Source organism: Pteropus medius, unplaced genomic scaffold (assembly GCF_902729225.1).
Source record: "Pteropus medius unplaced genomic scaffold, Ma_sr-lr_union100, whole genome shotgun sequence".
NCBI lineage: Eukaryota > Metazoa > Chordata > Mammalia > Chiroptera > Pteropodidae > Pteropus > Pteropus medius.
The window spans coordinates 10,412,685-10,427,965 of record NW_024355990.1 but is presented as its reverse complement, the minus strand read 5'-3'; the positions used below and the strand labels follow the sequence as shown (position 1 = coordinate 10,427,965).

Genomic DNA, 15,281 nt, shown 5'->3' with positions numbered 1-15,281 from the left:
ATCCAATATTACTTAATTTCACTGCTGAAATTGTGCCAGCTTTAGCCATTAGAAGCTTTTTCAGTGGGCTCCTGTACTCCTTTGATATACCCTTATCAGTGTGGATTATGTGGAGAATGATATTAGAAACCAACATCTGTGTGCTAGGTATGCTCGTTACTGCTGGGGTGTAATTTCTTTTAGGCCTTCTCATCTGACAAAGCAGAGGAGTATGTGTGTATTACTAACCTGTGTATATATGCATGTCTGTAAACATTTCTTTGTATAGTCATCTGTATCTATATTGAACTAAACATACTTTCTTCCTGATGTAACACTGATCCATTACCACATGGGTTATTCTAGCCTCCTCCCCTTGTGTATCTGTAAATTCTCAATCCAATAGTGGACACTTGACTTCCAACATCTATCCACTTACTTAATCGTTCAGTTCCAGTGTACGTGTCCACCAGTATCAGAGTTGTTAATCCACACCCCCACGGGGACCAGCTTTGTCACCTAGAGTACAGTGCTTGTGTGCAGTTCTTTTTGCCTTTGGCTTTAGAGATGCCACTCATTTCAAAATTGCTTAGGTCATAGTTTCTCCCCATCTTTTCAATGAAGCTTTTTTATATATTTGTAATTAGATTTTCTTGTCACAGTCTGCATTTCTTCCTGGGATTCCCCTCAACTTCTAAATAATTTTTTTAACTTGCATAAAATAAGTTCATTCTTTGTGCTTTAAAATTTCATGGATTTTGATAAACGCATCTTGTCATGTATCCACCATTATAGTATCATTATATTTCACTGTCCTAAAAATCACTTGTGCTTCACCCTATTGACCCCTTACACCTCTCCCTAAAATTCTTGCCGACCCATTGATCTTTTGTATTGACTGTCTAGTTTTGCTTTAAATATCATATAATTGGAAATATACAGTATGTAACCTTTTCAGACTGGCTTCTTCCACTAAGCCAGTCTTTTATGGCTTGATAGCTCATTTCTTTTGATTGCTGAATAATATTCAATGATATAGATATACTATAGTTTGTCTATCCATAAGGTAACTATTGGAGAAGTACATCTTGGTTGTGTCCATTTTTTTTTTGCAATTATGAATCAAGTTGTTATACATATTCACTTGCAAGTTTTTAAATGAACATAGTTTCAAATCAGTTGTGACTTAGCAATTTCACCGCAGGAAGTACAGCCAAAAGGAATAAGTGCACATATGTACCAAAAACAAGTATTAAAATGTTCATAGCAACATTATTTTTAATAGCCAAACATGGAAAACAACCCATCAGTAAAATGGATAAATTATTTTAGATATATTCACATTATAGAACACTGTCTATAGCTTTGAAAAAGTTTAATTAAGCTATTGCTGTATGCCATGACATGGATGAAGCTCACAGACATATGATATACATGATGAAGCCTGACCCAAAAGAGCAAGCACTCTGTGATTTCGTTTATAGAAAGTTCAACAAAAGGCAAAGTGGTTTTTTTTTTTTTTGTGATAAAAGTCTCAATAGTGACTACCTTTGTGTAAAGGATGACTTTGGAGTGGCTGGTAATGTTCACATCTTATAGTGGCTCATGGGTGTTTTAAATTTGCAAAATATTATCAAAATGTATACTTAAAATCTGTGCATCTTTTTGTATATATGTCATATTTCAAGAAGAAGTTTATGAAATAAGATAAAACGTATTGCTTCCTTTGCCGTCGGAGTTGTTATTTTGGACTCTAAATAGTTTTTGAATGCTCACTCTAATTTTTGACTCCTCCAGGATTTCAAACAAAGTTTGTATGTCCAACTCCTACATTTCTTATTCTGTCTATTGGTTGTATAACTGAACGTCCATTGCATAGTTCACAATTTCTTAATACTTGTTGAAAATCACTTGTATATTTCCTACCAAAATAATACCCCTTCTTAAACTTTCTCTTAATTCTCAATGTGCCAATTCTCTAGGCCTATTATATTTTGAACCTGAAGGATTAATGATTTTTGCCACTTCTCTTCTTCGTTTAGTATTTTACTTAATCATACTCTTTACTTCTCTGAAAATTTTCTTGGGTCCACTCTTCCCTTCTGTTTCCACAGCTACCACTTGAGTTCAGGCCATTGTTGCCTCATTCTGGGACTCCTCCAGTAACTTGCCAGTTTCTCCCCTGTGTCCTCTTGCTCCACATCTCACAAATGCAGTTTGTCCCGTTTTCTCATGATCAAGAACTTGAATTATTAATCTAATGCCTATTATGACTACTGCTTACAACCCATGTCTTTTCAAGAACTCCACCCTAGTCTTTCGAGTGCTACCTTTGAGTTCACAATGTGGAAAGACAGTCTCTGTACCCAAGGTAATCTGTCATTAACTATGCAGTTACTTGTTCCTTCCCTGATCCTGTTGTTACATCTCCCTAAATTCTCTTTCTGCTCTGTCAGCTACAGCCCCAAAATATGATTCTACATCAACGTCTTTATTTCCTGAATAACTTTTACCCCATCTTGAGGCCTGCACTATTTTGTGTCTGTTCCATTCTTTGTGTTCACTTTAAAAAGATTATTTTGGCCAAATATTGTTGTCCTTAAGGTATCTTGTATATGTCTTTAGGCTTTCCTTTGACATTATAAGTTTTAAAATTCTTTTATATACTTTGTGCCTATTTTATTTGGTGTAAGACACAAGGTTAAGAAAATGCTTAAAAAATAAATAATAAAAGTTACAAATAAATAAATAACAAAACGAATAATGCCATATTTGCTTCTTGAGTCTGAAAGTTGTATCAGTATATATTCAAGTATTTGTTTAATAAATATAAGTCTTAATGCAGAAGACTATGTATGGATGTGATGGATTGCATTAATTGATTTTCAAATGTTGAACCAGCTTTGCATATCTGAGGGAGCTAATCTTTTAATTTTATTACTGATGAAGTAATTGGGAATGTACTCTTCATATTTGTATGGTGCTAGAGTAAAAATTTTTTTATGAAAAGTAAGCATAGTCTTGTTGAATTAGAAAAATCATTTCATGATAACATTCAGGATGGACAGTTTAATTTGTTTAAATGAGAGAAAGACTATATATAAATATCATTGAATGAGATTATTTAATCGTTAGTCACCATTGTAGTGCTGATATGGTTATAAAAAACAAAACAGGGAAAAGGTTAGAGTTATTCAGTGCAGTTTGAAATGCAAAAGTCAGAAGGTGGTCTCATGATATCCCAGTCACATTGCCACTAGTCAAGAGAGAGGGGGAGAGAGAGACAGAGAGACAGAGACAGAGAGAGGGTAGGAGGGAGGGAGGGAGAAGCGGGGGAGGCGAGGGGAGGAGGAGGAGAGGGAGGGGGTCGAAATTTTATTTTTAGAGAGTTCAAGGTTTATATTTTAAAACTGATATCTTAAAGATTATTTTTGTAGTATTTTAAAACTGATTACTTTTGATTTACTTTAAGCTAATTATGATATATATTTAAGAAATCATTGAGTAATGAGCCATCTTTATTATAATAGGATACTTAGAGACATTTTGTGGTAATTATTTCTACAGCTCTATTCCCTTATCAAATTACATAATTTAATATTTGTGAGTCTCATTTCCCTTGTAATGAATGTTCTTATTAAAGGGCCTGAGAAGTGAATAGACTTTCAGTATCCTGCTCATTATATTATAAATTATTCTAGCTAGGAAGCATTACAGCCTGAAAATTACAGAGTTAAAAAGAAATGTCATGTCGGGTATGGTTACCAACAGCAGTAACAGTTTGGGAGGCAAAGAAAGAGACCTCAAGTATTCCCGTGTTACATTTCAGCTTTCTTATGGGTCCCTTATGTTTCAAAATGATATGTCTGCCTGAGGTATTTCAGCAAATCCATTCTATGTTAATCCCATAGGCAGAGTGTCATAGTTTTGGAGGCAGTATAATGAAGTGAAGTAGGTTTTGGATCAGGGAGATTTTAGATCAAATTCTGTTCTGTTGCTTACCAGTGGGTGAGTATAGGCAAGTTAATCATTTTTGCTAAATCTCATTTTTCTCATATTTAAAACGATGTCAGTAATACCTAGCTCATAGTTTTCGGGGAAAGATTGCATGACACGATGCTTGTGAAGCACTCAACACAGTACCTGGTCTAGTAAAACACTCAGTGGTGGCTGTTATCTTCATCGGAATATGTTGGTTGTCCGTAAAGTTTTGAGTATTTCTATTTGGGTTATGAATTTCCTTTTAAAAATATTATTATTCCATTGCTTTTATTTTAAAAAAGTTTTTAAATCATCAAACGAAGAGCAGAAAACACTGCTGAGTACTCATCTAACAAATATAAATGTCTTAAGTTTTGTGAAGAGACTGTAACCTTCCTGATGATAGGGACTTCATCTCTTATTTACTGCGATGTTCCTAGGTCCTAGAATAGTACCAGATTCAGTAAATATTCATCAGGTGAATGAGTGAATGAATGACTAAAAGCATATAAACACAATGGTCTTGCTTTTATGGTAGAAAGCATTTTTTTAAAAAGACTTGGTTAATATAGAGATTGGTTTAATTTTTATTAGTATGGTTTACGATGCATTTGTTTTCTATATTCTTGTCTCTAATAGGATAGATATTTTCTTCAGGCTACTTCATGATGCTGAGTGCAACAAAGTCAGTCGGAGACTTTTTTAACAATGACCTATTCTTTTAGAACCAGATGGTCAAAGAGCTGGAGTCCCGTGTCCAGCAGCTGACTGGAGAAGCAGAGAACAGTAATTTACAGAAGCAGAAATTAATTCAAGAAAAATTGGAACTTGAGAGATGTTACCAGATAACATGTAGTGAATTACAAGAAGTAAAGGCAAGGTATTGTCTGAAGTCAGATATTTCTCAGGTGTGGCCATAAAATACTGACGTTAACTCTGTAAAATATCTGCCAGAATTAATCACGTGCTCTGCATTAATGTTGAGAGGTTTCCAACCTAAATACTGCCATTTGTTTATCTTTAATTCCCATTTAAAATAAGTATAATGCTTTAAAAAAGTTGAAAAAATGTAGGTACCTATTTGATATATTGAAAGATGACAATGCATTTGGATTTGCTTGACTAAAAAATTCCATTCTAGGGATTGATTCTAAATATATTGGAAGTATATTTTATTCTGTTATTTTTTAGGCGCAACACACTGCATAGAGAGAAGGATCGTCTTATAAATGATTATGAGCAAAACGTGAAACTCTTACAAACCAAATACGATGCTGATATAAACCTTCTGAAAAAGGAACATGCTCTTTCAGCTTCTAAGGTATTGTATATGCTGCTAAATATGACCCTTCAAAGTAGTTATTTACTCAGCTTGTAGCCATGGGGAGCCTTGTAGGAGCTATTTGGGATTAGCTTTATTCTTGCTTTATTCTTGCTTTATTCTTGAAATAACTGATCTAATTTTTATTGGTATTTAAAATACTTAAAATCTAAATGTCTGATATATAGCATAACATAAATATTTAATAAACTGAATTCTGCCATAATAAGTTAACTCTTTTAAGTACCACAGTTTTTAAAGGAGGAAACATGAAAATCCAAGAAGAAATGTTCAGTTGTGTTAATGATACATTTTTAGGTAACTGTGTACATTATAATTATTATTTGGAAATGTTGGTTATGTTTTAATTTTCCTGTCTTATACACATATATGAGCCCATAGACACCCCACTGGCACCCACATACTTTGTGTCTGAGAATTGACATTTTCTGCAAAGAGAATTCTATAGCTACTATTCTATGGTAGTCAATTATGTGATATTTCATGAATTAAATGTTTCAGTAGATTTGGTTTTAAAATTAAAATCTAAAAGTTTTTTGTAAACATGATTTTTACATTAGTATTATTTCTATATTTTTACATATGTATTATTTCTATATTTTTACTTTAGTATTCTATATTATTTTTACATTAATGTTATTTCTGTTATTTCTATTATAAAAATTTAATTTATATTTTTACTTTAAAAGATTAACTTTTTTACTTTTGTTAAAAAACTTTTTTTTTTAATTCAGATTTATAGATCATTTAAATTTTGATTGAACCTTCAAGGGGAAAAAAGGTAAATTTATTCAACCAGAAGTTGTAGGATGGTACAAAAACCAATATTCTGTTTTTTATTCTTCTTCTTATAACCCTCCTAGTCATCTGGTGTGATTAAAGAATTAGAACAGAACGTCTGTCAGTTAAAGCAGCAATTACAGGAATCAGAACTGCAAAGAAAGCAGCAGCTGAAGGTGAGTGTCATATTTTTACATAGAACAATGACTAAAACTGACCTTTCCTTTTCTTGACTTATATGTACAAATACGAGTGAAAAAAACCTCTTAGAAATGTAAGTGGCCATTTCTGGTTCTTTTATTGCATTGGGTCATTTTTCATCATATTTACTCCTTTTAACAAAAGTAGATGCTAATGAGATATAGCAAATAAAGAACAACAATTTTAATTTGTTTAATCTCTCTTTTGAGATTAGTTTAAAAAATAAGCCTTATTTAAACATATTATTCTTTTTTATTTTTAATTAAGTTTTGACATGTAATTGACATATAATATCCTGTTAGTTTCAAGTGTATATCATAGTGATTTGATATTTTACATACATTAGGGCAGGATCCCTAAGATAAGTCTAGTTGCCATTTGTTACCAACTGTACAAAGTTATTACAATAATTTGACTATATTCCTTATGCTGTACGTTACATTCTCTTACATACTTATTTTATAACTAGAAGTTTGTAGTGCCTCTTAATCCCCTTTATCTGTTGCGCCCACCCCTCAACTCCTTCCTCCTCTGGTAACCACTAGTTTGTTTCCTGAATCTATGAGTCTGTTTCTGTTTTGTCAGTTCCTTTATTTTGTTTTTCAGATTCTGCATATAAGTGAAATCACATGGTATTTGTCTTTCTCTGACTTATTTCACTTCACATAATACCCTCTAGGTCCTAAGAATAATTTTCTCCCTTTAAATTATTATCTGCCAGTCTTCATAATTTCTCTGTCTCTTTCACACTATCTAGATCTTACTTTTTCCCTCATGGTCAAAAAGTACCAGGGACCTAGTATATGATATAACTTCAAATTCATTATTTCCACATTGAATCAGTTGGTCATCTTTAAGTAATCTCCAAATTCTGAGGGTCAGAACTTTCTTTTATACTTTTGCAAGCAGTAACATCTTCAAATAACTCAGGTTTTGTAGCCTCTAACATAAAGCTGATCACGTTTCTATGTGTAGTTTAGAAAATTGTATGGGCAGGGCGCTCTTACTAGTATGTGGCTCAAAGCTTGTCATCCAGTAGATTGATTTATTTCATTAGATTACTAATTTTATTGACTCTGGTAGGAATTTTACGTATACTATAAATAAATATTTATCGTTTACAGGATCAAGAAAATAGGTTTCAAATGGAGAAAAGTCATTTAAAATGCACCTGTGATAAAAAGGTAATATATTTATAAGATATTTGAAATAGCAAATGAGGCAATTAGGAATGATTTTTGTATTTTATATTTAATGAGCAAAGTATATATTTTAATTTCTCATAATAACACTATGAAATTTTATTTTCTTTCTACCTGTTATAGTTGATGGGCATTATTTTGTATTCTGGTGTATCATGTGTTTTCTGATGTATATTGGAACTCTAAATATTTAACCAAAGAATGTAAAACAATGAAAGAGTTGTCTCCTAAAAAATTGATTAATAATTATTTCTTGTCCTTTATAATAGTGAATATTTCTGTACACATAAGCTGGTGTCCCTGGTATCAACAATAACTGGGATTTCATTGACGCACTGTTAACACTTTGGCAATAAAGTGCAGAATTATATAGGTTTGTGACTTATAAACTTCAATCTTGAATTTCTTGTTTGCTATATAGTATAGAAAGTAAATGAGTACTTGAATAGCAAAGATTTTGGTGCTGATTTTATAATATTTACTATTCTAACATTTACCAAATTAATCTATTTGTAAAATACACTCAGAATATGCAAAAAAGATTAACCCTCCAACTCAAAATTAATGCATACAAATTAAAATTAAACAGGTTTTACAGCATGAAACTTTTTAAAAACCTGTAATATCTTATCTTATCTGTATAGTCACTCAGCAAATATTCATTAAATGGTTTCATTGGCAGAGTATCTTACCAGGTCCTGGGATTGGGAGATGGGTAAAGGATGGATTAGACATAAATTCTGCCCTCTTGGAGCTGAATGTCTAAGAATAAGGTTTCTGTCATTTGGAAAAGTCACGATCTCATCTGATCTTGGAAGCTAAGCAGGGTTGTGCCTGGTTAGTACTTGGATGGGAGACCACCTAGGAAGACCGGATGCTGTAGGTATAAAAAAAATAAAAAGTCAATGCTGACATGTATGTATTGATCTGAATATGTGCTCTTTAGAATTATAATAAATTTTCTTATTGTTAAAGTTTTTTTGGCTGCAGTTTGAATACAGCTCAATTCAGGATCTTACATATATTTTACATCTACAAAATGATAACAGGAGAGGGAAATATTGCTTTCACTGAACTAAAGAAATTTTTCGGTTTCTACTGTCGAGCCATGCAGCTTCATAAATTTTTTACTTACCAAAAGACCATACATTACAATAAGCCTCTCTCCCACTGTAGAAGGCAGGCACATCTTCTGGGTGTACATTTTAGTCCATTGTTCATTCTTTGGGCAGATATCTGGCTTCCCATCCATTAAGGAACACCTTCCTGGCCTCCTGCTCCTGGAGCCTTATTCCGCACTCTGAGGTCAGCCCTCTTCATGAGAGATGGTATCTCTGTACCTGTGAGACAGGGAGAGGGCTGGTAGCAAGGAGAAAGGCATGCACTAATTTTAAAAGAATGTATTCCTATCCCAAACTTATTTAAGTCTTACTGAGGACTGTTAGGTAGATAGAGCTGGAAAGACAGTCTTTCTCCTTTTTTGGTCTCTATCTTAACAACTAGTTGAACTGTCACCTGCCTCTCTGCCTGATGGACACACTCAAGATACAGAATGTTAGAGCTCAGCTGCCTTCCAACCATTCCTATTCTATTTCACTTCAGGGAGCAGACCTGGAGCCTTTCTGTCAGGCCTCATAACTACAGCTTTTCTTTTTCCATGAGGTATCAATTGGCCTAGCTTTTTAACAATGTAACTAGTTAAAGTGTGTTAATTGTTTTCAGTGTAAGTAAGACGTGTTTAAAATAATAGCACCTTTAAAAGAAAAATAAGCATATTTGTTTCCATTGCATATGTTCCAACATTGTTTATATTGGAAGAAAATGTTGCCCAGCATGTCACTTTTTGTTTTACAATTAATTCCATAATCTCCCCCTGTTAAATTGGCATCTGTTCTTTCTTTATTAAACCTGCTGTGATCTCAGTCCTTGAAGATTTGATGTCTTGTGCCCCCCTCAGGGAATATCCTTTTTGACTGCTCAGCGAGCTGACATAAATCTCACGTAGCCCTGGACTGTGGAACTGGATAGTGAAATGGGATGTGTAGGGCTTTTGTTTGTTAGACGGTGTTACAGGTGTGCACATTCAATAACTTTTGGTATAAAACTTAGTTCTGAATATCTGTGCAAGAGGCGGAAATGCCATCTGAATGACATTATTTCCTCATGCCAATAAGAAAGCAGAGCGAGAGACTCTAACTCGTCTCAGAGGTAAGAGAAACAGCATCAGATGCTATCCCTAATTTAAGCACACATTATCTAATGGTCTTTACTGATCTCTAGTGGCTATTGCCTGCCTTAAGATCTTTGAACATCAAACAAATAATAGGTAGTAAAACTAAATGTCATTGTTTGATGAAGTGTCCTAATCTGTTAAATCAGGAAATGGGTAGGCTAAATGATTTTACTAGCAAGGAAACACCTGCCTCCTACAAATAACCTATTGCTTGTTTTCCAAACAGGCACCAGAGAGTAAAAGATGGTGGTGTTTACCTAAAGAAATTCACGAGACAGATGTTAAGCATGTATATTCAAAACTGGAAATATCTACTTATAATAATTCTGACGTAACTCTGTAACAAATGAGATATAAAATATAATGGTGTTCAGAACCACTAAAAATAGTTATTTGAGTTTTAACATTCATATGTAATTCTTTTAATTAGGTTAAAAATAATTTAAAATTTCCGTAGCTTTACATATATCGTATGGTATTTTCCAACCACTACTGACATGATTGTCTTTAAGAGGACACGGGCCTTGAGTGAAGTTTTGAAAAAATGATTTTGTGCAGTGAAACGAGTTATGAAAGTCCCGCAGCCCAGCCCCCATATTTTTCATGCTGTGAAGTTGAGATTGGCGCACCTAAGAGACACAGTGGAGTTATCCAGCCAGTCGATGGGGCCATTGGCAGTTCGACGCCCTGTGCTCTGCCGTGATATCTGCCACAGCTATCTATTTCCTTATGGATAGCAGAATTCTTGCTTATTTATATAAGTACTCATTTCTCGATTACTTAAATTTTTAGGATGAAAAGGAGTAGAATATACATTTAGTAAATGTTCAACAAATGCATTTATAGTTACTAGAATCTTAAATTTAAAACAAAATATTTACAACAAACTGTCATGTTTGAGAATATATGCTCTATCTTTGACTCTCTGGTTTGTTTTCCATTATTTAAATTATTAACATTTATTTTTGGTAATAATATATAGTGGGAAAGGATTACAAGCAAATTAGTTCAAGCCTTATTCCGCACTGCCATTAATACATTAAAAAGGAAAGATTGACAATAGCATTGTTCCTATTACCCACAACTATCTGAAACACAGGTAAAACCAAAAATATAATTTAAAAGGCCCTTAAGTATACAATACAAATATATTCAATTAAGAACGGACAAACCCAGAACAGCATTTATCGACTATTCTAGTGGAGGCCAGGTATTGTGCTGGGTGCTGGGGATATAAAAATAAATGAGAAACAGCTTCTAGCTTTAAGGAACCCCCAGCTCAAAAGTCTACGCATTGACACATGCATGTTTAACTCAGAGGGAAGTCTCCCACTCAGTCCCATTCCTGCATTAGAAATGGTTCTAATAGTTTTAGAAGCATAAATTAGATCAAGGTGCTTGAGTTAGCACACTGACCAAGAATTGGGAAGTGGCAGTCGAAAACTTGACAGAGGTTAAGAGTGAATTGCAAATGATAAAAAGCACTTAAGAGAACTCAAAATTCTTAGCAATTCAGGGGCCATTTTTTAAAAGGGCAGATAGTCCATCTAAGAGAATTACCATTTTGTGGCATGCTGTGATTTTGGGTATTCGTAACGACTTCGAGTTTTCAAGAAAATGTTTGTGTGTAGAGTGTTTAATCTGAGAAGGTAATGATAATAATTATCAGTTGTTGAGCATTTATTATCTTCCAAATATTGTTCTAAGAGCTTTACACGGAGTAACTTATTAGCTCATTACAATTTCTTTTATATACTCTCTCTTATCCCATTTTTCGAGGAGGCAACTGAGGCACAGAATATTAAGTAACTTGTGAAGGACCAGAGACACAAACCCACGCAGTCTGACTCAAGAGCTTGTACTTATAGTCATCATGTAATTGTAGATAGATTTTTCTCAAAAAAAGGTTAATATTTTGAAGTTTCCACTTAAAGGGATAAATCTCAAATTATGCTTTCATGGAGAGAGTTTTGAGTCCCAGGAAAAAAAAAATTTTTGAGCGGGAAATACAGGGGAAGCCCTGGTAGCACAGCCCTAACGTAAAATACTGTTGACGCATCAGTAACTGTGATAGTGCCTCCTTGTTAGTTTTCCATATACGTAATGCATTGTTTCAGAGGACCAGAGAAGTAGGCTGCGGGGTGTGGAGAAAAATGCCTCCTCAGAAGACATCCCTGAACCCTCCTGGGGATTTCCTGGGAATTGAATTTTAGCTGCAGCTCCGGGGAGGAGACCACACTCGGAGACATGTAAGAGAAGCAAGGTTATGCACCCTGTGTTTTTTGTCAAGCACTAAATCTGAGCAGATAATACACTGTTCAAGCCAAAATACTGGGAAAATACTGTAGAGCGGAGGAAGACTCAGAGAAAGGAGTTTTCTCCTGAAAACATTATCATTCCAAAAGAAAACATTAAGAAATTCATCAGCAGCATACCAGAAAATATGATGTCTATGGTAGAGGAACAGATATCATAGAGAAAGAAAAGGATGAAGTAAAGAAAAGGAAATGGAGGTAATTGTCATAGGAAGGATTGTAAGGAACCTAAAACAGTAGCAGATTTGAAATCCACGTAGGAGCTGGTTAGGGGTAAACAGATGTTGTAAAGAATTAAATCAATGGCATGAAGGATAAACCACTATCTTTTGAACTGCAAAGGAAAAAGGCAAGGAATTAAACAATTTAGAGAAAAAGATAGATGTTAAGGCAGAAAATAGAAAACCAGTGTACAACAATTGATATTCCTGAAGGGAAGACTAAGAATAAATTAACACAAAAATAATCAAAGATATGAGAACACTTTTCTGAAGGTCTGTGTGTGCACCCTGTATCAGATAAGAATCAATAAAAAGAGATTTAAAAACATTTGAGTTGCAATACAAAGAAAATGGTCTTATGCAGTCCAGGCCGAGAGGAAAGCAAGTCAGATGACTTTAGTCTTAGTTCAAATCTGAATGTCATAAAACAATACAGTGATATATGGTTTGTTTTTAGGCCAAAATGTTATGACTCAAGAATCTTATACACTTTCCTTTGTGTGTAAAGGCAGCAGGATGACTTTCCTGGACATGCAAAGCTTTAAAAGATTTGTCATTTAGATATTCTTTTTGAAAATAAAATTACTGAAAGATTTTATTTAAAATCTTGGGTACTTTAAAAACCTAAGGATAAGCAAAAAATCAAATCAAAACGAAACAAGAATAAAGAGTAGCGGTGAATGCCAAAATTAACTAAACTAGTGATGACTTCAAATGTTTATCGTGTACATGATGCAAAACAATGCAGATATCCCCAAAAAATTCTTGAGAGGTATGTCAAGTTAAAAAAGTGTTAAAAACAACTACCTGGGTCAACATTCCCAGATTATTTAAAAGAAAACCAAGATAGAAATAGTAAACATATACTAAGCTGTTATTTGAAAGATAGAACACAGAAGTTAATTTTACTTGCTGACTATTAGAGAAATATAGGTTAAAATAATTGTGAAATCTTTATAGGATCACTGGTGAAATTAAAAACAGTCTCTATCAATCAGAACATGGAGGACTTTGGAATAAAAAGAGTCGTATATAAAAGGAACACGAGAAACTAGGGAGCATAAAGAAAAATTGCACAAATAAGTATTTTAGATATAATAACATATCAAATATTCTCTATTAAAATAAGAAAATGTATAATTTGGGTCAAAAGTCAAATCCGTGTGATATTACAAGAGACTTAAAATTAGTTAACAGAGAAACAGCAAAGCAGAAGGATAGGTGAGTCTGTGTAAGTGACGCCAGTGGAAAGTACAGTTGAGACATAAACTTTGCCAACGCTAGTTTCTCCCTTAGCTTTCTTCCCTATGGTCATTTTCCCACCTTCCACTCAAATAGATTTGTTTTTCTTTGTGTTTTTATTTAAGTTAGTGTTTGGATTTTCACTTAAGATTTTATTTCAGGAAAGGATTTACTGATATAAAAACATGTTTTTGTATTAGGTCATCTCTTAGTTTAATTTTGAGACGAATTCTTTGATTCTATACTAAAGACTTGGGATGGTGCTTCTGTTGCTTTAATAATATATTTGCTCCAATTTAGCATGCCTTCTGTGTGCCAAGCACTGTAATACATTCTAGGGATCCAAGATAAGTAAGACATAAGTAATTTCAATCTTGAACCTGATAAAATTTTGGACAATAGATCCCCTTCTCCCCCATGTAAAGTAAAATAACTGTAGAGGCAAAAATTTGCAAGGCAAGTTAGTTGCTCCTTCTCTCCTGTTAAGGTAGGTATTTATGAGGCATTTTAATTTTACCATTTAAAATATGGGGGAGGGGCTCCAGTCTCCTAAACCTGCTGATAGTCCACCCCACCACCTACATGTTCCTCTGTCTCTAGTTTTTTTCTCACCTGGTGATTGCCGTTACAGCTGCCAGTAGAAGGCTTTTGATATTCTCATGGAAAATATTCTCTCTGCTCAGGCCTTTCATTCATTCATTCATTCATTCATTTATTCATTCATTTTACTAAAACACCAAGGGAAAAAATACAAAAGAATTATAAAGGAAAAGATCAAAGAATATAGAGTTTGTAAGTTAACTAGGACTCCATCCAAACTACTATAAATAGCTAATGACAGGTAGTTTTGGCTAGCACTGATTCAGTGTTTGAAAAGGTTTGTGCCTGTGTGTGTGTGTTTGTGTGTGGGGGGGTGGTTGTTCTTGTCATCCCTCTCCCTTCCCCCACACCCAGCAGTTGCACTTTCAGTCTCACCTGGCTTGCCCACAGGTGTGTGGCTGGTCTCCCTACCCCACTGAGCGACTTGAGTTTTCTTACCTACCAGCTGGCTCTGTACCCTCAGTTGCTATGTCCAGGGAGCCATGGCTGCTGGTTACTCCCCCCTTTCCTCCAGCTATACTGGTTTCCTTTTCTAATTTTTTGGCTAATAGGTAATTAAAAAAAAAAAATTCAAGTGATCGATCTCTTTTTGAGTTTTTCACATATCAGTTTATTTTATAAAGAATCCACTTGCAGGTAGATTTAAACAGTTATTTAACTTTGACCAGAAAATTGGTATTCGCAATATATTATTGAAATAATTATATAGTAAATGATTATGGTTAACCAAGTCTCTATCTTGAAAAATATACATCAAATTTTATGTTAAAAATGTTTAAGATTGCTGTCTCATTGTTTGTATTTCTCTTTTGAGTAAACTCTTCTAGTAAATATTACGTATCTTGTCATGGCAGGTGCATGACTTGCAGAGTGAACTTGACAAAGAAAAAGAAGAAGCTCAAAAGAAAATCAGTAAATTTGAGGAAGCTTTGAAGTGAGTAAAGTTGTAATATATTTAATTTTAATGATACTCTTATTCTTAATTGTGAGCCAAATTAAGTAGCTAGAACCTAAACATCATATTTTTATAATAGCCTTGCTATGGTTTAGTTTGAGTCAGTTTTTCATCATGAATCTTTATTTTCAGAATTTTATTACTAGCCAGTAAATTTTTTTTAAAAGGAAAAATTAGTTCAGCTGTTTTTAAGTGATAGTAATATAAGAAGTAAAATGTAGTAATTTCAG

General features: G+C 33.8%; 1 protein-coding gene across 13 annotated transcripts in view; it reads left to right on the top strand.

The window, feature by feature from the left end:
- Positions 1 to 15,281, top strand: part of CEP112 (centrosomal protein 112) — a 327,899-nt gene that overhangs the window by 70,647 nt on the left and 241,971 nt on the right. For all 13 annotated transcript variants that reach the window (XM_039859703.1, XM_039859699.1, XM_039859702.1 and 10 more), the window contains 5 exons: positions 4,686 to 4,840; positions 5,152 to 5,281; positions 6,166 to 6,258; positions 7,408 to 7,467; positions 14,951 to 15,030. In XM_039859703.1, coding sequence (XP_039715637.1) covers positions 4,686 to 4,840; positions 5,152 to 5,281; positions 6,166 to 6,258; positions 7,408 to 7,467; positions 14,951 to 15,030 — 518 coding nt within the window. The remainder of the gene's footprint in view (positions 1 to 4,685; positions 4,841 to 5,151; positions 5,282 to 6,165; positions 6,259 to 7,407; positions 7,468 to 14,950; positions 15,031 to 15,281) is intronic.